The 25583-nt window shown below is 43.6% G+C and overlaps 1 protein-coding gene across 3 annotated transcripts in view; it reads left to right on the top strand.

Annotated features, from left to right (window-relative positions):
* HLF (HLF, PAR bZIP transcription factor) overlaps window positions 1-25583 on the top strand; it is a 35939-nt gene that overhangs the window by 3086 nt on the left and 7270 nt on the right. For all 3 annotated transcript variants that reach the window (XM_027654503.1, XM_027654501.1, XM_027654502.1), the window contains exon 3: window positions 25240-25460. In XM_027654503.1, the coding sequence (XP_027510304.1) occupies window positions 25240-25460 (221 nt within the window). The remainder of the gene's footprint in view (window positions 1-25239; window positions 25461-25583) is intronic.

The raw sequence follows: 25583 nt of genomic DNA, 5'->3' as shown, positions 1-25583 counted from the left end.
AAAAGCAGATAATCTGTCCTCATTCTCTTCTTTTTTTTCAGAGGAGCCTGGTTATGAGCCAGGCTGTTAACGATCACCTGTCAGAATGTATTTGTAATCAGCTGTCTGTGTGACTTTTCAACTCATTGATTTTTTTTTTTTTGGAGTTTTTTCCTGAGCCATTTGCAGCTCAGGGTTACGAACTTATCTCACTGTGCACTTTTTTACTGTTGTAAAGGACGTCATGTCTCTTGGGGTGGGATAAAACATCTAAATTTGCAGTTATTTTTCCCCACACCATTTTTCCTTTACAAGAATAGAACGTTTTGTTGAATCTGGTTTTTATAAAAGGGAGCTCATTTCACTCCTTAGATAATATTTTCTTGCCCCCCCATTACAGATAGGAACTGTGACTTAATTAACAGTAGTCTGGTTTATCATCAGGTCGTTGAAATTTTTATGTGCTGTCATGTGAAAATATTACTTTGACAATCAGCTTTGAAGAGAAGATCTTACAGTTTAGCATCTGAGCAAGTCTGAGAATATAACATATATTTTAAAAAAAATTGAGTAAAGGTGAGCATTTAGGGTTGTCATAAAAGTGCCAAGGCAAATGTGCTGTTTTGAAATATGGAGGTGAATGTTAAAATCATTACAATGGAGCCTGTTGGTTAATAGATCTTAAGACTTTTAAACATATTTTTTTTTTTAAACTACCACATGAAGGATTTTTAATTGCTGTGAGCTACCATTCCAGTATGCATGGCTGTTGTGATTTGTATTGTTGTAATAAACCCAGGCAAAAATAGCATAGGATATACAATTTCAATAAAAATTCATTTCATGTGATCTTCCTACTTTTAGGAAAACTGGATTTTTTTTAGGTGATAGTAATTCTCCTAAAAATCTTTCACTGGTGTGTCTTCTGCCTTTTGCCTGGCAGTGGAAGCCTGTTAGAGCGTGTGGAGCTGAAGGAAGGGTCAAACCCTGTGGTTCTCATGTCCCTGCTTTAAATGGCTCTGTGGTTTTTGGCATCACGTTGCAGGTGGGCAGAATTCCCAACCCGGCTGTGCCGTGTCCGGGGGTGGGAGTTCACCTGCACGTGGAACCCCCAGTGTGACTCAGGGACGTTCCCTGGGGTGTCTGGGACATGGATGCTCTGTGGAAGAGCAGCATGAGGGGATTTGATTTTGTGCATGCGTTGAAACACAAGCCTTATCTGTCTGTAGAAGTGAGTGGCATTGCCCAAACTTGTTTTATACCATCTCTGGAAATCAGGAAATCTGCACTGGCCTAGAGTGAGGAATGTCATCAGGCTCAGCAGAGCGGTGCTGACCTGGCTGTAGATGTGACATTACCAAAATCTTCACTGATTTCCCCCCTCCCCCCCTAAAAAAAAAAACTAACAACGAAATGGTTTTGTATAAATGTAACTTAATTCTGTATTTCCAGCTCACATTGTCTGGTCACTGGAAAAAATGTTTAGGCTCACCAGTTTATCATCTGGAAAGAATTAAGGAAGCACCTACTTCACATACATTTCTGTTCAGGGAATTTACATATAGCAAATGCTGGGTTTTTTTGATGAGGAGCAACGCAGGGCAGTGACTGTTTGCAAGGCTGGAACCATGTATTTTTCACAGCACTGATTTTGTTAATAAAAAATAGTATTTTGATTTATTTTAACATTCCAGACCAACAGTCGTCGTCATGTGTAGATGCATTTAAAACTTCTTTTTTTCTTGGTATTGGATGCTGGTAGGTTGGTTTTCAGATTTTATGAAGCTTTTAAAGTAACCCATTACTGCAAACACATTTTTGTGGTTCTTCATCTCGTGCACACCTTGCGTTGTCTTTTGCCGTGTTTTTGGTGAAATGTAAATTTCTGTTTAACTGCAGAATCCTTAAGAAAATTTGGAGTAATTTTTAGTGGTTTGTGTATAAAAGGAAGTACATATTTTGCAGGTAACTACGTGGTTGTTGCCTTTTTTTTGCTCTTTTCCCTGGTGGGGGTGATTGGGGCAGGCACTGTAAGGGGTTTGAACGGTGTGAATTAGAGTTCAGAGGCATCAGGCTAAGTCTGGTGAAGGACCCTAATTAGGCTTTTGGGATTTTTGTGGTTTAGATCTGAGTTTTCTGTTTGCCACCAAAGCCTTGGATGTGGGGCTGTGTCTCGGGGATAACCAGGTGTTGTTTCTGCCCTGCTCCCTGAGGAGGACGGGGCTGTCAGAGGTTCTGAGAGAGCTCCCTCCTGCTTTCTGTTCTGTGATGGTGGTTTTCAGTCTCTGTTCCCTGCATGGCTGGGTGCCTTCCACTACTTGCCAAAGATTATTTAAGGAAAGAAAGAAGGAAAAAACAAGCTTTGTAATCCACTGCAGAAATATAACTGTGTGCATTATCTGTGAGGCTTCACTTTCAGTTAGGGGAAAAAAAAAAAAAAGATTTTGGGGCTTGTTAATCAAAAAGCTGAGAATTGTTTGCATGTGAGGTGCACTTACACCTCCCACCCCCCTCTAAGAACACAAAGATTTTTATTAAATGTCGTGGTTTATTTATTCAGTTGAGATATTCCATGTAAAGTGTAAGTATCCATTACCTTCCATTGCTTCTTAACGCAGCCGCTGAGCTGCAGTGACTGACACCAGGCGGGGCTGGGTGGGTTTTTTGGCGTTTTCTTGGAGCTCTTGTTTGTGACAGGCGCAGCAGCCAACTGGGAGAGGTTTGTTCTTGCTCCATCCAGCCTCCTGGCTGGATGCTGGGGATGACTTGGTGCAGGGGCAGCCCAAAAAGGGTGTGTGTGCAACACTCCCTGTATTGCAGCCTCCCTTCCCCTGTGTTTCTTAACGTGACCTCCTCCTCCAGCACAGCCTTGCAGAGCTAAGGGCAGCATTCCCAGCTTGCGTGCCTGCGGAATCCTCTCCTAAGCCTTAATCACTGTTTACAAGCAGGAAGGTGTTGCAGGAGCCCCCCTCTCTGAGAGGCGAAGGGCTCTACCTGCGGCCCGGGGAGGAGCTGGGAATTTCCTGACCTCTGGTCTCACACGTGCCTGGGGGAGTGAGCGGCTAAACCAGCGTGGGGCTGGGACCGGCAGCTGCTCTTCACATTGAGCCTCACGTGAGGCTCCCGGTGCCTGCAGGACCATGTGCTCCAGGCACGGATCCCTGCCCTGTGCAGCCGGCTCAGCACGGCTCTGCTCCTGCCATCCCCACCAGCCCGTGCCCAGATGGGAGAGCTTCGCCCTGCGCTGCCCTCGGTCTGCAGACGAGCCTCCCAAGCTCTCTGGATCAAAGGGAGATGCAAAATATATTCAGGCAAATATTAAAAATAGCCTGTCACATGATAACGGGGGGGGGAAAAAGTGCTGAACGCACAAGGCTTGTTAGTGCTGGAAGCAAGAACACTGTGTCTCCTTCAAGGGAGCTAATTTGAATATTCACTGTTAAATGTTGATTATCGGTTAAATAATTGCTCGACTGCGTGAAAGGACTTGAAGTTAATTCAGAGTTCAAACAGTAAACAGTGTGAAATAATCTTGGGTGTTTTGCTATACTTTCAAATATCCCTGGCCTGACTCTCCAGGTCTCACTGGGAATAGTGAATTCTACACAGGTAGAGCTCTTTGGGCAAGTAAGGGCTATCCACACTTAGGAAGAGGATACACCCAGGGAACACCTAGGGTTGTTGGGGGGGTTTTTGTCCCCTTAAGGGTGTCTGAGCATCAAACTTGTTGCAATTACCTAGAACAAGCACAGTGACTTTCTCAGAGCTTTGCTTCCCATCTCAGAGTACTTTGGAGAGTGATTGCAGGATTCTCTGGGCAGTGATTTGATTTTATTTAAGAAGCAAGTACACCCTGAAGTCTTTCATAAAACAATACATTATAGTGAAGAGGGCAGACCTCATCAGGAGGTGTATACAAAGACATCGATATTATCTGATTAGATGAAGCTACTTGGAAACACATTAAATTGTTCAATCTCTACATATTTACATGACAGCAAATTGGCAATTGTGGAAGCTGCAGAGGCCAGATTCTGCCAATTAATCTGAGCAATAAGTACTTTACTCCTCATGTGGTCTCACTGATTTCTGTGTGGCTCAGCAGGCAGGCAGATTGTTGACTGCTCTCCGTCAGCTCCCAGGTGGAGCAGCAAAATGTCACCATTCACTCACTTGTCATTCATCTTTCTGGAATTATTTTTTTTTTTTTAATGAGGGTAACAGCTCTCAGTGCACCAGTGGAGTTTTCACAGGATGAAAGGGCATAGTCACCATCAGTAAAGAGAACTTCAGAGCATTATGAAATCAGAAGCTTGGTTGCCTGGCAGTACTGCTGTTTAGTATTTATATCACACATACATGATCATAAGTTTCCTTTTTTTTTTTTAAGTTTTCCTTTCATGACAAATAATTTTGAGTATTTTGTCTGAATTTCATGAAAGACTGGTAATCAGAAAAAAATATTTCAACTAAGTTATATTCAAGAAAAACCGTGGGTTGGTCTCTTCTACATTAAGTAGGTAATGAAAACTCTGAAAAAAACCATTTGCTTAAACCTCAAATCTGTTCCATTTAATGGACTAAGTTATATATAGGAAATGAGTTTAAAATGCACAACTGTGTCAGAATGAATGTATGGCAAACAGATTTTTGTAGCTTGTATCTTTTTTTTTTTTTTTTAATGAACAAATGGTGTTAAAGAAGCTTTCTGTTTATCAAAAAGCTGAATTTGGTCCTGAGAGCTTCAGAGCTGCTGTGGGGAGAGCTAACACAGAGGTAGGTGAGGCAGCACGTGTTGCAACATTTATTTTTTCTTTTCTCTTTTCTGCTGGGGCTCTTCACAGCACTTCAGCTCTGCCTGAGGTGTTCTCCATCATGTTTTAAACAAATGCTGGTTATTGTTCAACCTCTCACATTTCTGACACTCTTGGAGCTGTTGCACAGTTCTGCTTCCCTGCCCATTCTCTCAATTAAATTTTGCCAGGGTTAAATTTGGCCCAGATTTTGGTTGTGTGCCATCCAGCATTGTGGCTTAGCTCCTCTGATGTGGCACGATCTTGCTTCAGGGTCCTCTACTCAAGTTTGAGAGAAACAGCTTTAGCTCTTCCTCTTGCTGGTATTATTCTCTTGTTCATATTATTTGGCATTTAATGAAAACAGGCATTGAGCATCTTGAAGCTCTTGGCTTGTGTTTTGGTGTGTGGCTGCTGGTAGGAGGAAATAAAAAAAAAAATCCAAATTTCATTAGGATTCTAGAAAACTGAGGCTCCTTTTTAACTGGAACACAAATCTAGATTATTACTGAAACAAAATTTGACAGGAACCCACAGATGGATTCATTAACATGCATTTACTACAAGCAGAAGCAGAGTGAACTAGGGTAGTAACTCACCTGTAACAAAATGCCATCCTTAGCTATGTAGGTGTATAAGCAGAGAGGCAAAAATACAGAGTTTGGCAAAGATTTGTTGAGGATGGAGAATGGTTTAAAAAAAAAAAAAGAGTTCTTTTCCAATTAGCCTTAGGGAGCTCAGCTTGCTGTAAATTCTTTGTTCTGGAACATGGCTGTGGACAATAGGTCAAAGATTAAGTAATTCATTACAGAACTGGTTGATTCTCCTGAATTTAATAAACAATTGAATGAACAGGGTTCTCTTCCATAGCAAGATCCATGATTTTCTGTGGCAATGATCAGATTTTAAGTTTTAAATAAAACACCTGCAAGGCCTCCCCACTTACTTAATGTGTATTTGGACATCAATGTATTTGAGGTGACCTGGTAACAGCAATCCTGGTACAGCTGAAAGCACTCAAACACAAATTAAATGTGGAGAGGAAGGAAACTATAAATTGCATTTTGAAAGAAACGAAGGAACAATAATGTGAAACTTGAAAGCACAGAATACTGTTTATTGGAGCAATCAATATTTTTAGGGCAGCGAGATTACCGAAATAATAGCACTAAACCTTCTTGTAGGAGAGTGCCCTGCACAGGCTGCAGAACATAAAGCACAGGCTCAAGGCGAGAGGGCTGCACTGAAGCAGAGCAGATGACTTAAAACTCTTCAGTCATTTTTACAAACTCACCATTACAGCATTTGGAAATGAGTCTTACTCCGGCAAGAAGTCTGCTTAAAAAAACCAGCTGTGCGCTCGGCTTAATGCTCAGTAAGTAGGAACTGAGCACTCCAGCCCAAATCCTGTTCCTCATCAAAACAGAGAGGGTTAAACTGACTTAATTTGAAGGACCCTGCAGCAATCAGCCACAGCACTGTTCCCTCTTTGTGCTGCATAGTGGAAATATGGATGTTGGTGACGTCTGTAAGCCCTGCAGCTGCGGCCCCTCCGCGGGGGCATCGCCCCTCCTGGGGATGTAACTCTTGCAGCTCTTGCTTGCTGGGAGAGAAGAGCACTGGGGGTTTTCTATGAAAACAAACCAAATCCAGCCATGCTAGGTATGTGTGGTCTCTTGCCTGTTCCTGCTTGCTGATTTTTTTTTTTTTTGAGTATATTGGCTCATTTTAACCGCATGTGGCACAGAAGTTGTGATTCTGAAAGAATAATTACAGGCTTAAAATTTCCTGAAAATAGAGGAGGGGGTATAGGAGTGGATATAGGGTGGGAATATGTTGCTGAGCAGGAAGAGTAATGTGAATATGCATTTTCTACATCAGAAAAATCACATAAGACCTTTAAAATGCCTGATCTGTGTGAAATGTTTCTAGAAAAGCTGACACCCTTCTAGACACCATGAGATGCCAATTCACTTTGAGAAAAGAATCTGCAAGAAACCAAATTTAATTGGTTTAGTGTGTGGTGGAGGGACTGGGGGGGGGGTCACAAACTTTTTCCCACCATTATTCTTCCTTGGAAATCCTCAGCTTCTTGAGCTTTGTGATTTTTATGAGACTCTGGGGTTTTATTTGAAAAGAGAAGTTAGAAAACCAGCTGTAAGGTTTATAAACATGATCCCAGAGGTTCTGATCCTGAGCAGTGGAAGGGGCTTGGTCCTCTCCAAAATTGAGCACAGTTGTTTTACCTAAAAACTTTCTGAACTTTTCCATGACCTTGCAATATCCTGTTCCTCTTGTGCAGCAGAATGGCCCCAGCTCTGCTGCCTTGCTTGAAACTACCTTGTGGTGAGATAACTTCAGATCTGAGGGCTCTTCTCCCCAGTAGTATCACGTGTGGGCAGGTGTCCAAGTGACTTTGTGTGCCCATCTCCCCATTCATCCCACACAGCACTGGCTCAAACCTGGGAAACTTTCCACTCTGCCACCGGAGTCTGTGCTGGAGAGAGGTTAGGAGGGAGTGAGGAACAGGGGAGAGTGAGAGTGGGCTAAAAATGTTGAGGGATCAAAGAGGAAAACTAGGTCGTGCAGGGTATGTGCGCTGGGAGGAGGGATAGCACAAGTGAGGGGCAGATTTGTTTTCCCATTGGTCTTTTCAAAGTTGTGCAATTTAAGAATTGGATTAACCTGATATGACTTTGTTTTTCTGCCAGATTAGATATGTTGAGTTTCTTGGCTTTGTGGATTGTACAGTACATTGTGTGCTGTAAAATATGGGTGTGTCGGGCTAAAGCTGTAGTGACACAGCCCGCTCAGGGTGTAATGCAGCTCTGCTGGGTGGACCCCCCTGCTCCCCCTGTGTCCCATTCCCTCTCCCCCAAACACACACTTGGGAGGGTGTTTACAGATGGGACAGAACCTCTCTTTGCCCCTACATTCTGTTCCCAGATACCCTTTGTGGCAAGGTAACACTTACCTGAGGTCCAAAAGCCGTTTGGTCTGGCAGTGGTGTGTTTGATGTGAAGTGCCTTTAAAACAAAAAAAAAGCTGTATGAAAAGACACTCAAGAGTTTCTTCCTGCTTCCTCACTCAGGATTTTGGAGAAAGTTTATTGGGAAATGTTGCAATCTTTTTTTCTCTGCCCCCCCTTTTTTTTTTTTTTTGGGTTAATGTGTCTGAAACGTTTCCTTGAGCTTAACTCTGGAAGAGTGAAAAATCAGATACACATCTGAACTAACTGCAAGTGCTGAGCTCACTGTTGTTTGAAGTACACCACAGCGGCATATCAATGTCAAAATAAAATTTTCACAGCAGTATATGTTTGCTCAATGGTTTGTTGGTTTTTTGGTTGTTTTGGTTTTTTTTGTTTGTTTTTTTTTTCATTTTTTTGGTGCTGCATTCATCCTGAGATAATTTAGTTTGGTGTATCCTTTTTATACGCTGAGCTGGCCCCGTGGAATAAACCAATTCTCTTTGCTTATTGAAGGGTGAGGGTGGAGTAATGCACCTAGGCAGCTAGAGGAGGGTGGCCAGAATCACAGCCCTGTTGAGCTGGGTGATCCTCTGATTAGTAAAGAGCATGCAGACTTTGGGGAGTGAAACTACAAATACCTTAGGGCACTGCTGTTTAATTCCCACTCTCCATTTCCAGACTTTTCCAGGGACCTCAGCAACCCAAGCAGGTTAGTCATGAGGCACTGACAGATATTGATTCAAAAATGAGGAGTTAATTCCCCTGCCCGTAGCGAAGGTTGTTTCTCTTGGAGGAGAAGAGCATAAATAAGAGATCAGGTTAATAAGTCACATATCTAGATTGTGTCGTGCTCCTCAGCCATGTGCTGCTACAGTGCCTTACTCCACTAATTCACAAAAGCCAAAGGCAACGGGGCTTGCTCACCAGCAGAAGGTTTTTCTGAAGTGGAGTGGAATGGTGACTGAACCATTTTTTGAGGGCAACACCAGTTGAGTAAAATGGAGCGGGAGGTTGACCTTGTGAACACTGGCATCACTCAACTCTATATTACATGAGAGAATTAGAAAAGAGTGCAGCGTATTTAAAGTTAACCTGCATATCTGCCTTCTGAGGAGGTTAAACCACAAGCCTTCAGTTACAGATGTTGGTCTGCTTGAAACACCTTGGTGCCTTGGCACTTAAAAAATCAGGGCATGGATTGTCCAGACTCCAAGGCCTGATGTTCATGCACCTGTAATCACGTGGCTGCTCTCGGAAAGGCTGGTCTTTCAGTTGGACCAGGCTCACCACCAGGTTTAAGAAACACTTTTCCAAAGTCTCTTATGTGCTCAATTTTCTCAGTGCGACCTGGTTGATGTCATTGTTGAAAATCGTGGTAGTCTCAGTCTGGAAGCTGCTCTGAACACGTGAAAAGGACTCATTAGCCAGATACAGGGAGAGAACTGGAGGTGTAGTTGTCAACTCGTGTGCGTCTCTGTTTTCACCAGGTGCTGCACGTGTCTAGTTTATCCATTTATTTCTCTTAGAGAGTAAACAAATCTCACTTTTCTTAGGTGCTCTGGTGACTGTTTTAGCTGAGCTGCTCTTATCTGTAGCAGGGATGTACTTCTGAGATCTTGTGTTTGGAGGCTTTTCTTTCTGCACCCATATGTAACGTGCTCTCATGGGTCATGTGCAGCTCTGGCTCTGGCCAGGGGTGCTGGTTGTCCATCCTTAAGTCAGTTATTTAAAAATATTATACTACTATCAAAATATAATACCTGATCATTGGGGCAGCTTCTAGCTCTTTAGACTCTGCATGTTTTTCCGATTGAATTGGTTGGCCAAATTCTGTTGCACTTCATGAATGTTCCTCTGTGTTCAGTGGTGCTACTGGGTGGCTGCACAGTCTGAACCCTGGGGGATGTCCTGGACCACCTTGGGCCACATCCTGGGAGGCCTGAGCACCTCTGAGTATGGAGTTCTCCCCAGTATGGAATTCAAAGTCACTCAGCATTGTGCATTTTTGAACCGCTGGTGGGTAGCTCTCAGTCCTGTACGATGGAGAATTCCCAGTGCCTTTGCCAATCGGGTTCTCTCAGGATCTGCATCCTGAAGGAGCTGAAGGGGTGTAACTCCCGAGCAGATCCAGGTGAATGCCGGGTGCTCAGCACCCCGGTGGAATATGCTCAGCCCAGGAGCCCAGTTAACACCTCATTAACACACTGCACTGCAAACCCCAACCTTTTAGGCAAACTCCTCAAGTAGTTTTCTGCTGCCCTTCAGTTTGTAGCCCGTGGCTGGTTGTTTCCCACTTTCTCACGTTTTCCCTGATGTGTACAGTCTGAAGATCACATTTAACCAACACAAGGAAATCAGCTTGGCCCGACGGGCTTCTCCATCACGTGGCTGCAAATGTGTTCACTCTGTTCTGCCAGATTATGGCTGGCTGAGCAAAATACAGTGGAGCTCTGGGCTGCTGGCCAAGCTTTTATTTCAGTTTGGAGCTTACAGCCACATATTTGCTATTTGGCAGGACATCCACTGGGGTATATTTGGATAGTAATCTAGCATTGTTTTGCTGCTTTTTTCTTCTCCTTTTTTTTGTGTGTGTTTTTTTTGTTTTAATGCACACAGAGAATATAATCCCAACACTTACTTCAGCCAGTCTGTACAAGGTTTCTCAGTGTGCACCGTTATATATGGGCACTGAGAACTTGTAGCCATGACCTTTGATAAATATAAGTCAAAGCAATTAACTTTCTTTTATTGAAAAATGCTGGATGTCCTACTCTTTGCCCCCTCTGTGCCGATAACAGAGCTGTGTTGTTACTCTTTCCAAGATCAAAAGCTTCACTAGGGTTTGATTGAAGTCCAATTATGGAAGGAAGTAGCTGTGCTGGAGCTCTGAAAATAGCAATAATTGTTAAAATAATAAAGTGTGTCCTTGTGTGTCTTTATAATATTTAGAACTTCTTTTGGGGGGAAGGGGGTGGCTTTCCTCTAGTTTTAAAATGAAAATATTAGCAAATGTCTTGGGAAAATAGGAGTGTGCTGTTAGAAGAACAAGTATCCCTCTCTGGATTTCTTACTTCAGTTCTGTTCTCCACCCCAAGTTGCCTTCCTCAGAAGCTGTTTGCATGCAGCCTGACTCATGCAGGAAAATAAAGCTGGATTTGATTTTTAGCTGTATGGGAGGCTTTGGGTTTGGGGGGTATAAAGCCTTTATGATGCAAACTCATTTATTTCTCTGTGAAACAAAAAATGGGCTTTTCAAAATACAGTGTGTTATGGAAAATTGGCTCTGGGTTTGAAACTCCAACATCTCTGAGGGCACTCATGTATGGAAAAGTAGTACAAAAAGACAAAAAGCCTGAGGAGGGGGTACAAAATATGATGGCAAGCAGGAGTGTTTGAGGAGCAGTTTCTGTTACTTTATGAAGGGACATCTCTTGAATTATGGTGATGAGGTTGGTTGGTTTGTTGAACTGAGAAACCTGTTTGTAAGGTAACTTTATCAGAGCTGTCTCTGAGCAGATCAGTAGTGGCAAAGCTGAAATACTTTTCTCCAAATCTGTATATTGTTGTTTAGAATATAAACATGTTTACTTTCTCTTAGTCTCTCCTGCATCCTCAGAGAGAAAAGGACTGACCTGGGAGGCAGCCTGTGGTGAGACTCACCTGGAGTCAACTCTCAGAGCTTCAGGGAGAGCTTGGGTCTTAATGTTAAACCTCAGCGTGTCTAAATGCCTGTTTATCAGTTGTTCAGTTCATTGAAACATCAATGTGAAGAAATAGAAATGAAGATAATATGGGCTGATGGCTGTAGGGGTTGCTTTGGTGGTTATACAGCTGTGACTCTTTTGAGATTACAGCAAGACTTTACCCGGGTTTGGTTTTGTTTGTTGTTTGTTTGTTTAGCTCACGTGGTTGCACACACATCTGATATAGGCAGGACAAGATAATCCCTGTGTGAAAATCAACCCTTGTGTACATTTTTTTAACCAAATGGACTCAAAATCACTAAGTGCACAGAGTAAAACCTTTGTGTTATAGATAAATGGTATCAAGTAATAAGCCCAGAGGATCGTACAGAGCAGGATTAGAATGTTCTTGGCCCCTTAAATTATTAGGACAGAACCTGTTAATTTGTTTATTTGAGTCTTACTGTTACACTCTCTCCACTGCAGTTAATAATTATTTCATTTTTCTCCATTCACTTAAACATTTTTTTTAAAATCATCTCTTTATCCTGACTGCAAGCTTTACGTTTATAACATCTATAAAATACTCTGCCTTTTCAGTTCCCTGCTCTTACTGTCTTGGGGGATGGATCTTTGGAATACAAACTGCTTCATTGCCTTCTGGAAATTTTACTTGTCAAAAAAAAACAACCCAGCCTTAGCAGGGGTAGGTACCCTGTTGTTCAGCTTAAAGGTGTTTATCCATCGACAGCTCTCAGAAACAGCCCTGCCTGATCTCTGGGAGCTGCTGAAACTCATCAAGCAGGTTCCTGCTCACCAATTATCCAGTTAAGCAGAAAGAGGAAAGGTGTTTCTCTTGCTTGTTTTCTTCTTGGCTGAGTTTAACCTGTTCTTCCCCAAGCTGGAGTAACGGTGGATGTGCATGACATGGGAATAGCAGCAGTGAGAGTGAGAGGGAAAAGGGTTAGAGGGGACCTCTGGTCTTGCACAGGAACACACACATCAGGATTCACATCCCTCAGGTGGGCAGGGACATGCAGTTTCCAGCATAAATCCAGAGCATTCTGATTCTCAGCTGAGTCCTACTCAACGTCCCTCCAGCAGCTTTTTGTCTCGTGTTTTAACAAAATCTTAAAAAACATTAAAAAAATTCCCCCCTTCAACCAAACCCCTCCCCACTGCAAACCCAATAATGAATGTTTCATTGCTGCCAGAGCAAATTTGTTGATTCCCAAACACTCCTACTGTGAGGACTTAAATTGCTTGCATAATAAGTGCTGCGAATAATATAAAAAAAGCTCTTTCTAGTAGAGTTCTGGTTTCCAGGACATATTATAAGAATAAATAAATGCTGGGGTGATACCAGACAGCTGGGTTGTCCACATCTGACTGTATTCTACATTGATTTTCAAGACAGGACATGTGCATCACTGTTTAATGGCTATCAATCCCAGATGTGTCTGCATGGAATTCAGAGAGATGGTCAAGTGACAGTGCAGTTGTGAAAAAAATAATTTTGCTCATGATTACTGAAAACAGTAAATGAGTGGGTAGGATAAAGTGAAAAGATACTCTCAATACCAGTAGAGAACAAGAGGATTAAATGACCTCTGAGTGCCATTAACAAATGGTAACACTTATCTTTTTTCCTTCTTACTACCTGCCCAGGGAATCAGTTCCATGAACAGCACAATCTCTGTGGGTTCTCTGATGTTGTAGTGAGCTTTTTCATTTGCATGGTTTTCACAAAGCATGTGTGGATACCCCTCTGCCAAATTTGTTTGCAACTGGCCAACGATTTCCAGAGTTGCTGGGAAGGGGCTGGACAGACACGTGAACAGCACGATTGCACAAAACTCATTTCTCTGGGAAATTGAGCTAAAGAATAACTGTCAAATACTGGAGCACTGAAAGGAAGTTTGCAAAGTGATTGAAGGAACTGAAAGGCCCTTTGATAACTTAATTTCAGAAGTGACAGTTAACCAGGTGCACAAGAGATGGTTCTTGCCCACAGGTTGGATCCGTGCTGGCAAATTTCCATCTGCCCAGGACCTGTTTGTAGAAGTGAAGTGTAATTTGGTGACTGCACTGATTGTTTTGGAAGGGACTGGAAATGCTTAGGATGAAGCAGATATAAATACCAGCTCAGGCTGTGGCAGAGCTTGATCTGGTAGTCTGAGCTGTGCTGGCAGCTGAGTGGTCTGGGCAATAACCTTTGACTATAGGTCAGGCTTCTCTTTTGTTTCCTGAGTAGCCTGAGGGTGTAACTGAATATTTACTACTGTTGCACATTGCTTTTTATATTTTTTAAAGGAAGACCCCTGAGTACAGGAGTTGGAATGCATGTTAATAACAAAAAGTGAATAGGGCCTTTCCATCATCAGGATTTTATTGAGTTTTGCTGCTGCACTGAATCCTCAAAGACCTTATCCAGGCAGTAAAATGGAGGCAAAAGAGGTAGAGCCAAACTCTTGGGTTACTGAGCAAGGGTAAAGCTGGGTGACCACCTCATCCCCAGGCAGCTTGGACTCTGAAACAGATAAGGATGGGTTGACATTTCTGCTTCAGTAGGTGCTTCTTCCAGGCTGCAGGTTTAGCAGGTGAGGTTGTGTGTGGTGGATGGGCAGCAGCATCTAAGCTGGGTGTGAGTTGTGTGGAATGTAGGCACATAAATAGCCAGGTCATGAGGAAGCAAAATGTTTTCACCTGTGAATAGATGAGTTACTTCTGCTGAAGTGCCCAGGAACACAGGGTTAGCTTCTGCAGGAAGAACACATTAAAGGTGGCATAAAACATCTTTATCGTGAGACCAGCCCTTAATTTATTTCTGAAAATCTGGAGCACCATAAATCTGTCAGTGCCATTTTCTTTATTCCTTCTGCTACATTTGAAAAAAAAAAATCATTTATATGACACAGCTCTATTTTGTATAATTTTTTATATCCAAAATGCAGAGGGCTTTAGAATAGATGAAGAAAAGGTGCATATCTGAGTTTAAGATAAAATAAGATGATCCCTGTGACAGAGACAGCAGAAATGATGTGATACGACAGTTGCTGTAGCAACACCACCTACTTCATGAAAATCAGAGTTAACAGGAGTGTAAAAGGTAAAGCCCACATAATTTTCCAAGCCTATGAATTGTTGCTGCCCTCAGCCTGCAGTGCTTTCCAGCTCTCCAGGGTTTCTCCTTCCATTTGGGCACAGATACACCTTTTTCCACATGTCCAACTCCTGCAGACCCCATCCTGTGTTGAGTGGGGACACTCAGTGGGAGTTCTGCAGTGCCTGTGCCTGCAGCTGACCTGTGAATAAGAGGGAAAGAACAGGAAGGGTTGTGTCCTGTGCTGTCCTCACCACAAATCCTCCCAAAAGCCCTGGACAACAAAATCCTGTGAGGCCTGTGCTGTCTCAGAGTGTCGTGTCCAGAGAATGGGGTGGCCACCAGTGTGAAAAGGAAGCCAGGCAGTCAATTTACTTTTGTGGGAGTCAGCTTGTAATAAGGCCCTGGTATGTTTAATATGAATTATTAAGTGTTGTAGAGACTACAGGTCTCAGAAATAAGTACCTTGGCACGTTCCCCTCTCCCAAATAAACCCGAAATATTGGTGTTCCATACCAGTGATGTGTTGCCTATGAAAGTAGGAAAGCACATTGTTTTCAGTCAGAATGGTGCTGAGCTGGTTGTCTGGGTGCTGGGAAGCCCCAAGTGCAGCAGAGCACGCAGGGAACTTTATTCCTCCTTTAATGTATCCAAAGGGGGTTGAAGGGTCTCCAGTAAAGAAATGTTTCAGAGCCAAGGCATCATTTGAAAGTCATGGGGTATGTCTGCACTGGCAGCTGATTTTGAAATTTGCAGCTGTGGATGCTGGAAGAAAAATACTGAATTAAATGTATGGTTACTGTAAATAAGGCTGCTGTTGGCTCACACTTCTCTTTATGATGATTTTCAAAGGACAGTGTCCTCTGTGTTTCTGTGTCTTTATAAAATGCAGACACCCATGTTTAAAAGCTCCCATATGCAGTGAACTGATTAGTGATTTGCCAGTGCACGTTGGCCTCAAGCTTACACTGACATATATTTTTATTTTCAATATCTTGATATTTTTAAAAGATATTGCCTTAATATATCAATGTTTTTACCATTAATTGGCAGAGGAGAGCCATACTGTGTGTGACATCAAAACTAAAATTCTATTACTTGTGAATTGTGGGCAAAGAGTTCAGAAGAAATGGCAGTTCTCAAATGACAGTCGAGTTTCCCTGTTCCCTTTTGCTGAGATGCCTCCTGGAGGCATCACAATAAATGCACTGCTCAATAAATGGAAGGAGGCTCGACTTTTGTGTCTTGGGGCATTTTAATTTCATTTTTGACATAGTTCACAGTCTGCACAGGTTCAGCATGCCTGTTACATTCAGAACATGCGTCAGTGGAGCGCTCAGAGGCTGAGGCCAGGGCTGTGGGCAGTTTGCAGAGCAGGAAAATAGAAGGAAAATAAGCATTAGGATTCCAGGATTTCTTCCAAGAAGTATTCCATCACCAACCTTTATCACTGCCTCTATTTTTAAAAGATAAACCCAAAGATTTTGGTATGTGTTGGCTTTTCTGGTCAAAGTGAGGTGCAGAGATCTCGGCAGGCATTAGTTTGGGTTTAGAGGCTCCTCAGCAGAGCAGGTTCTTGCCATTTTCAGTGAATTTATCAGACAGTGTCTTGCCCAGTGTTGTAATTTCTTTTAACTGGATTTGCTTTTTGAAGTTCCCAGTTTTTGTCTGGTGTGTCTGATGTGCCACCAAAACCTGTATTTTGCAGCAGCTCTGAAGTAGTTACAGACACACAGGTAAAATCCATATTCCACAGTCTGTTCTCCTGGAATTTTCCCTAAACCTCGGTGACGTGTTCCCCTCCTCCTCTGACCCCTTTTTCAGACTACCCAGGCCTGGTGCATCTGTGTAGTTTATAAATGAAGATAAACATATCAAAAGAGAAAAAGCTACAACCACACACCCTTGTGCTTTCTTTCTGTGTGCTCCTTGGGAATAAAACCAGTATATAAAGGCAGATTAGACCTCTGCAGCTATTGGGCTGTAACAAACCAAATACAGTTTTTCAGGTTTTGCTGTTTGTTTGGGATTTATTTTCCAAAACATGTTAAAGGATCCTAATTTAAGGCAGAGAGAAAATAAAATGTACTCAGTCTTACTTAGAAGGTTATGGGAACAGCATGTTCCCATTCTGGCATCCCTAATTCTTAAAATGTGATTATTTTATACAAATCCCCCTCTATGAATTGTCACATAAAGAGTGAACTTTCTTTTAGTGAAACATAAAGTGAAAAAAAAGTAAAAAATTAAAAATACAAAGCAGCTGCAAGAGATAATTCCAATTTGTGTGCACAGAGCAGATCAAGAGAGAAGCTGAGATTTTCAAGTTGCTGTAACTCTGCCCAGTGACCTCTTTTTCTGGAGGGATATATTCCGAGGGCTGCTGATAGCATCTGTTGTCTGTCTCTCGGGCTTGCCACGAGCTACTGATTGGGAGGCAGAGGAAATGTACCTCCTGCACGTGGCCTTTCCATGCCAACTGAAATCTCACTTGGGTGTGTTTTGATAACACACCCAAAGCAAGAAGGGCTTGGGTACCAGAACTGAGTGATAGATCCATGAGTCATGGGTGGCATATGCTGTCAGGATTAACAGAGGGTGGCTTTTTGCAAGACCTGTTTACTGGCTGAGAGCGTGCTGTCCTGGATAGACAAATAAAGAGAACAATGGGAGAGGAACTCACCTGGAGAGCACAGTTGGCAGTGGCATGAACCCATCCTGAGGAGAAGTGTTGTCTTTGTTTGGAGCACTGTTCCACGTGAGGGCATGTTTGAGGTCAGAACAAGGTGAGGGTCTCCAGGCAACTAATGATAGGACAAGAGGAAACAGCCTCAGGCTGTGCCAGGGGAGGTTCAGGTTGGACATCAGGAAGAATTTCCTCACTCCAGGGTGGTTAAGCATTGGAAGAGGCTTGCCCAGGGAGGTGATGGAGTCCCCACCCCTGGAGGTGTCCAGGGAATGACTGGATGTGGCACTCAGTGCTCTGGGCTGGGTGACAAAGGTGGGGATTGGTCAAAGGTTGGACTTTATGGTCTTGGAGGGCTTTTCCAACCTAAATTATTCTATGATTCTGTGCCATATCAGGCTTTTACATCAAGCAGTTGCCCCATCTAAAATCTAGTGGTGATTGGTTTATTAAAGCTGGGTATTTAATGTCCAAGGAAAGGAAAATGGATCTTTTCATCTCCTTCAGAGCAGGTTGACAATTCTGATGCTCTTCTGGGACCTTCCCTTTAAGAAAAGAAAGAATTACTGCACTTTTGAGGAACCTTACTAGATGTGAATTGCCAGTTAATGAAAATATACCAAAGGATGTCATGAAGTTACAATGCACCAGAGAATATCAGCATCTTGAAGTGAGACATGCTTCTAAGCCGAGTGTAAATAAAAATTAAACACGGTGTGAATGCTCTGCCCTGCAGCTTCTCTTCAGGCCCTGTCCCCACTGAATGCCATCTTGGTTGATCTTTGTAAGAAAAGCAGCATTCTACAAAAAAACCCAGAAAGGCATTTAGGAATGCTGTAGATTTCATGCTTTTCAAGAATTTTTAAATGCCTGTGCAGTCAAACCCTCTGTTTCTCTGTGTAAGCACTTCTGCAAGGAAAATGTTCAGAGCAGGAACAGCTACTGTCAGGTGTCTTGTAGGGGTAGTTTGAGAGGGAGTAAAAGTTTGATTTCCTGATTGTTTTCAGAAATGGGGCCTCGTTGAGCTAAGTAAGTGCAGCCTTCTGTAGGTCGAGGTAGGGCTTTCACAGGATGGATCTTACAGAAGAGTAGAGTCAGGAGACCTGGTGGAAACTTTTACCTGCTGGTGCCTCATATTTGTGCATTCATTGCTTTTGAAGGGCAGAACGTTACATGCACACCGTGTTAAACACATGCAGGAGCTGCGAGTTGAGCCCTCCAAGGTCTGCACTGGACTGAAGGCCACGTGTGCAGCTTCAGAGAGCAAACCCCTCCCTTGTCTGCTTGGAGATGCAGCTTTAATTCCATTATATCCTCTCTTTTCCCTTTTCCTGGTCTGCATGTGGAGGTCAGACCAGCTCTGGGTTGAATCAGGGCCGTATCAGGAAGGATGTGGGTGTCTGTAGGATCTTGGATCTTGACCTCATTTACTGCAGATGTGAGAGGATACAGGGAACAGCAGGGGCAGAAGGGAAAATCTGGCAGGAAGGACAGAAGGATTTTGTCTGGAGAGACTGGACTTTGCATAAAGTTTCAGCAGAGTTCTGAACAAGTTTGATTATGTGAGGGTGTCACAGTGTGTGTTTGCTTCCCTTTCTGTGAGGAGCCCAGTGTGACACCGTGGGTGGCCCTCACCTGCAGCAGGAGTCAGTGAGGGTTGTTGATTTGAAATGCAGGCAGTGCCTACAACATCTGCTAACCTGAGAGGCTGGATCTTTGATTTAAAGTGTCTCTACTTCTGTCCTTCACCTGCAAAGAGAAGTGCTGGCTCTTCTTTCATGGGAGTCTTGTGGGTTAAAAAGTAGTTTCTGTGAAGCATGCAGATGCAATAGTTGTCAGTGCTGGAGAGAACCCCTAAAAAGTTGATGATTGTGTCTCTACAGGAGTTTGGAATAATTCGTGGCAAATAATATAAGGGTCCATTTGGGCAAATCAAAATGGGTCAAACAAGTGTTTCCTTAAGGAGGAAAGAATCTGGAAAAGACAACATATTATTGAAACTTTAAAGATTGTTGCAACCACGACTGTGCATCTTAAACAGCTTTTGCACTTAAAAGCAAACTGGAAAAACAACCTAGACTTTCTCATGTGCCACTCTTACAACAGACATGCTGGAATTGTGTAGGAATGGAACTGGCAGCCACCCCACAGTGTCCTGATGCTCGGACTGAGTAGAGGATGACAACTTACCCTCACTGTAAGGAGCTGAAGGAGGACAGGGAGCTTTGCCAGTGCACTTCAGTGTTTGTTGAACAGGATCTGTGGGATGCAGCAATGTGGAGCTGTGTTTGTGCCATCAGCACAGGCACTCTTCTGCCCTGTTCCCTTCGGTGATGCTCTTCTGCTGAACTTGTTCATCCCAGCCTTTCCTGGAACAGCCTTCCTCTCCCAGGCTCTCCCTCTCCTTTTTGGCTGCCAGGCTCCCTCATCTTTGCCTTCCTCACCTTCTTGCCCTGTTCTCAGCTTTGAGTTCAATCACTTATTGAAATTACCCCCTTCTCTCCCAGCCTGAGCATGGGCACAGCTGGAACAGGCAGCCCAGGGAAGTGGTTGTGCCACCAGCTCTGGGAGGTATTTAAAAAATTGTGTAGGTGTGGCACTTAAGACATGGTTTGGTGGTGGAGTCGGCAGTGCTGGGGTAATAGTTGGACTCTCAGAGGTGTTTTCCAGTCTAAATGATTCTGTGATTCCATGAAATAACACTGATCCATGAGCTGCCCTCTCTTCCAGTGCACAGACCACTTAGCAGGGCTCAGGGAAAAGTTTGCCAGAAACTTTTAACAGGTTCAAAACAAAGTATTTTTGCGGAACCTTTTTCGGGAAACCGTACAACCATTTTGGCAGGAACGTAACTGGCACACAAGAAATCCAAACAGAATGGTTGAACTCTGGCAAAGACCGAAGGAACTGAAGGCAGCATCCTCTAATGGGAAGTGTCAGACAATCTTAATAAGACTACCCAGTCCTGCCTGGAATAATACTGTAGAGGCCCAGAGCAGGAGGCGTACAATGCTGAGAGGGGAAATGACAATTCTTTTGTAATTAAATGCACGAGGTTTGTAAACAATGCTGATATCTTTAAAAAGTGCACATTTTAAAAACACTTTCATGTGCCAGTCTTCGAGCGTGTGTTAAAAGCAGCGAATTATGTTGTGGTTGCATTGGATTGAGATCCTTCTTTCCGCAGGAAGTGTTTGCAGTCACCCCATGTTCGGCAGAATTGAGTTTGTTTAAGATAAGAAATAGAGGAATGTCTGTGCTGGGTTGGAGCCCTGGTCAAAATACACTGATCTCCTGTTGCCTGAGAAGAAAATAAAGCTCCTCTAATAAGTGCTTACATAAACACACCCAGAGGTGAAGTGTCTTCTTCACCCCCAGGCAGAGAGTGGTTGGGTTTGTCCTTCCAGGTGAGGGCTGGAGGGTCAGAACGTGGGGCTTATCCACCTCAAGGGCTTGGTTTCTGGAAGACACTAAAATCCTGATAGCAGGGAAATTAGATAGGAAGATAAAAGATTGCTTTTAATATTGTAAGTGAGGAATGATAACCTGACAAGATGCTGTCCTTAGATAAATCTTGACCTCAAGAATCTTCCTTTTACTTTGCTGCCTGTGGGGATTTTTGCCCGTCTCAATCCCTGCTCGCTGCTGTGTGTTCTGCAGTGAGAGAGCTTTTCCTGGAGGCGGAAGGAGTTAATGCAGAATTGGATGACAGATTAGTCTGGGACAGGCTGTGATTTGGAGTGAGAGAGCTATCCCAAATAGCTGGCCAGCTGCCAAGGGGATAGACTGGTTTGGAAAACACATCAGCAGAGCAGCGGCGTCCTCTGGAGCAGCTCTGGGTGCGGATTATCTGTCAGTTTAACTGCTGTGCTGTACAGTCTGACTGACACACACACAGTGCCTTCAGTTTGTATAAAGAAAAACAATTAGCAAACACATGTTTTATCTCTGGGCTGCTAATAAATTGAATAAGAAACTCCTCTTTTATTTCCCTCCAGTGTGTGTAAAAAAATAGGGAAAAATATTTTGATTAGAACATTTTCACTCCCTTTTCTTTTCTTTCTCTCGGAGCTGTTCTCCAGCCAGCTGTTGAGCTGATGAGGAGAGTGGAAGGGCTGTGAGAAGGGAGATTTTCTGAGCATCAGACACATTTCTATGGGAGTTGAATGATTCAGAATTGAGTTCCACATAATTTATCAGGGATCTCTTGCAGTACAGATGAGGAGCCTGTCAAGCAGTGGTGCAGCTGAAGAGGTTATTTCCGTCTTAACTCTCCTGGGCACAGCTGGTAGGTGGGATGTTTCAATAAGGGGAAATTAAGAGTCAGGATATGATGATTGAGCACCCCACGATACCAGATCAGCATTTGGGTTTTTCTGGGTGTATAAAAATCCTACTGTACTTTTGAATTGTGAATTTTAATTATTGCAGCAATTAAAAACTGCTTTCTTTTTTTTTTTTTTTTTTTTTGTTAACCAACCATTTGGTGACCTAGATGACACAAGTGAATGGCCTCAGTCCATTTCTCTTTGAACAAGGAGCCACGCTGAAAATCTTGCCATTACACTGAACTTCCTCCCTGGCAGTCCCTGCCCAGAGGAGGAGGAGGGCTGACAGGGTTAGAACAGCCAACTTTCTTTCAAGTCCTTCTTTCTGGAAAATCTGCTGCTATTGCTCATGTCTGCCAGAGCAACACCAAGAGCATTAGCAAAGGCAGGACGTTGGGGCAACTGTAACTGCTGGGGTTGTCAAAACCTGCTGATCCCTTTGCCAGGAGACACCTGGGGCTGTGTCTGTCCTGGCATACTCTGTGTATGCCACTTGAGTGGAGTTCTGCAAGTGGGGAAGGCCCCAGACAAAAGGCCAGTGTTGACATAGTTGTGGTCTCTCCAGGGCATGGTTGAGACACATCACTAGGGTGGTATGAGGGGAAGTTTCCATTAACAATTGTTCCCGGCTTGCATCCACCACCACCACCACCGTGGGGTTCTGCAGCTGGATCTCCAAAAGAGCTCAATGCTCAAGAGCTCTCATTTCAGCAACTTAAATAGAGGGGCTAAGTTCTTTCCAAAACACTTGGCAGTCGTCAGCCCCCATTGAGAACAAAGCTTAAGCACATTAAACAGTCCAGCCACTTCACTGCTGAGAAAATTTGGCCGCGGTTGGGAGCACAGAGTGTTTAAATAACACAGAGCCTGGCAAAGGCATCTGGCTCCCAGTGCTGGGCAGTGAGGTGCCTCACCTTGCCTGGCCCTGGCAGCTGGCAGAGTGGGCTTCCTCCTTGGCTGATTCCTTGTGCATCACAGCCTCTTACCAGCCCTTTTCTCTGGATGTTGTGACAGCTGGGAAGTTTGCTGATGCGAGGATTAGTCGGCTGCCGGGCACATGACGCTCAGATTGCTGTGCTTATTTGACCTGCCTCTGATTGCGAGGCATTTTAGTGCATAAAAATAACACCCAGAACGAATTTGGCAGCAGGATGCACAGCGAGAAGTACCGTGCACACACGGGGAGAGGAGCTCGGGGAGCGATGGAACGCGAGGCCGCTGCGCTCCTGCAGTGCCAGCAGTGCCAGCAGTGCCAGGGCCAGCGCTGCCCACGCCGTCGTCTTGGATTACGGAGGGTTCCAGCACCACGGAGATGCCGTGGCCATTGGCCAGTAAACTAATGAAGACAGGTTCCTGGCTTGCATTACTGGCAAAAACTTGATTGAATAAATAAAAGGATGCCGGGTGCCAGGAGCTGCCTCACGTAAAACGCTGCACGAGGCAGCGCTGGTTCTTCTGCTCGGGGCTCGTTAGCTCTGTTCTCAGGGGAGCTCCTGATGGTTTGCAGGAGCATGGCAGGACAGAGAGTTGGCCCACACAGGCTGAGGTGTGTGTACCATGTGGCTGTAGGGGTGTCCTACAGGGCAGTGCTCTTTGGGCTCCTCAGTGTTCAGGTGTGTGCGTGGTTTGTTCAGGCTTTGCTCTAGAACAGCGTTCTCCTTGAACAAGCTTCACACTGGCACTGGGGCATCTTGTGTTTGCTGAAGGGCTGTGTTGGCTCTCGAGCTGTGAGAGCTCCTTAGGCTGGGGGAGATGAATGAAATGTGTGCCTGTAGGAAGCAAGGCAGGATCTTGTTTGCCGTAGGTTCTTCTCCCGGGTCACTGTGGAGATGCATCACTCTTTATTTTGCTGTTGCAAATAAGATGCAATGCCTCGATTTCCCATGTTTAAAAGGAGTATTTTTGCCCTTTTTCTGAGTGATATTGTAATATTTCTTGAGGCCAGTGATTGCAGAGCTCGTGTAATTGTATAATATGGCACCTTACAGATAAATGATAATATGCAAACTTATACTGTGTATCAAGAACTTCAGCAACATTTAAATACAGGCTCTGTTGCGTGGGGCAATTGGAAAGCTGGGGTAGATTTCACAATCCACTTGACTTTTAGAAACACCCTGTGTGCTCACCAGAAATGTAAAAGTATTCAGCTCTCACACCTTGCTTCATTTTTATCTGTATTACAGAATTTGCCCAATTTGTGTGTGGATGTGTCTGTGTATTTGTGTACCTGGCTGCTCTGATACAGGCATTTAAAGGAGCCTTTCCTGTGTTTCATCCTTTAAATAGGATGCAGCAGCATCCTTTCCTCTCCCTTCCTCTACCACAGCCATAGATACATATTTTAATAACTTTGATCCTCCTTTTCTCTTCTCCCCAGCCCTTACCAGCCTTTCCTGAAAGCTGATTTTATCAGCTTTAAATAGGAGTTACAAAAGACAAAGCTCTCCCTTAGCAAACCCTGGTTTGCACAACACAATTCCCTGGTGCCTTTTCCATGTGATTCCAATATCGTTGCCACAATCTTTTAGATTAAAATAAAACTTACATTGTTAACGCTGGCCTTGGTTTGGAATTAGAAATGACATTTAATGTTTACCATTTTACACCCTAAATATTGCAGATGTGGGCACAAAAAAGGAAATATTACACAGTCACAGGATGTTTTTGTAGTTATAAAAGCCGTCAGATGGCTAAAGTCAAAGTGAATTAGCAAATAGCCAGAATTATAAAAGAATATCTGCTTCAATCAGAAGTCTTCCTTCTGAAGTCTTCGAGGCTTTTACTTCTGAGGCATGTGAAAACTTCTGAAAATTCTACCCCCGGGGAAAGTCCATGTTTAGGCAGCTGACTTCAGGGTCCTATTTTTGGAACCTTTGGTTGAGATTTTAAATTGGATTTTTAGTGGGAATGGTGCCCGAATTGGTGCTGTGGGATCTTGAAGGCTTTATCTAAGATCAAAAAAAAAAAAAAAAAGAAAAATGGGAGGACTAGCATTCATTTTCTGGGTCTAGGTTCCTTTTTATTAGATTTTATATATCATTAAAGAAATGCAGCATCAGTAAGTGTTCTTTCATTTTTGCAGAGCGTTTTTAAGGAGTTGTAACCTTTCATGTTGCTGGTTTCCTTCACTGTCTTTTAGAATATCTCTGGTAGGATTTCATAGAGAATTGATAGACGTCTTCTTGGAGCACAGCTGAAAGTACACTCTCAGGAGATACTGTCCATGGCAAAAACTGTACATTGATTGATTGTAAACTAAACATACCCTCAAAGGTGTATGTGAAGAAATCTGTGCATGAGATAACCAGGAAGGGTTGCAGTGTGGTGGGTAAATCTGAAGCAGAGTACTTATGACTTGTTCCTGAGGATGGGATCCTACTGAAGTGGCACAGGTTGGAGCAATGTATCTTCTGCCTGCAGTCCAGTGCACTCAGAGTTGGAAGAAGTGATCTTACGTGGGCATCCAAGATTAGCAGCTGGAAATAGGAATATAAAGGTATGAGCATGTCTGGAGCTGAATATGCACCCTAGAGAACAGAAAATGTGATATTTAGCAGCAGCAGATACCGAATTCTCAGGGAAAGCTTAAACAATCATTGCTTTTGAACTATGTGGAGTTCTTCTAAAATCCCTGTTCAGTGATGTTATTTACATCCTTTTCTGACATGGCTGTATTTATCTGTATTTCTGCAGGTCAGATCTTGCCAGCAAACCGAAACACACCGAGTCCCATTGATCCTGAGACTATCCAAGTCCCTGTCGGCTATGAACCCGACCCTGCAGATCTTGCTCTTTCCAGTATTCCTGGCCAGGAGATGTTTGATCCTCGTAAGCGCAAGTTCTCTGAAGAGGAGCTGAAGCCCCAGCCCATGATTAAGAAAGCTCGCAAAGTCTTCATCCCAGATGACCTGAAGGTAAATTGGAACTGGTGACGAGGCTGTTCCTGCAGGACCTCTCACAGTCACTGTCTGAGGTGCAGGTTTGAGTGTGAATCTGTTTCCTCATGTAAGGTAAATCTGTTTCCTCATGTAAGGTAA

The sequence above is a fragment of the Corapipo altera genome, unplaced genomic scaffold (genome assembly GCF_003945725.1).
Source record: "Corapipo altera isolate COAL_440 unplaced genomic scaffold, ASM394572v1 343, whole genome shotgun sequence".
In the NCBI taxonomy this organism is placed as follows: domain Eukaryota; kingdom Metazoa; phylum Chordata; class Aves; order Passeriformes; family Pipridae; genus Corapipo; species Corapipo altera.
Note: the sequence above shows the minus strand (reverse complement) of the source record. Positions and strands in the feature narration are given on the sequence as shown.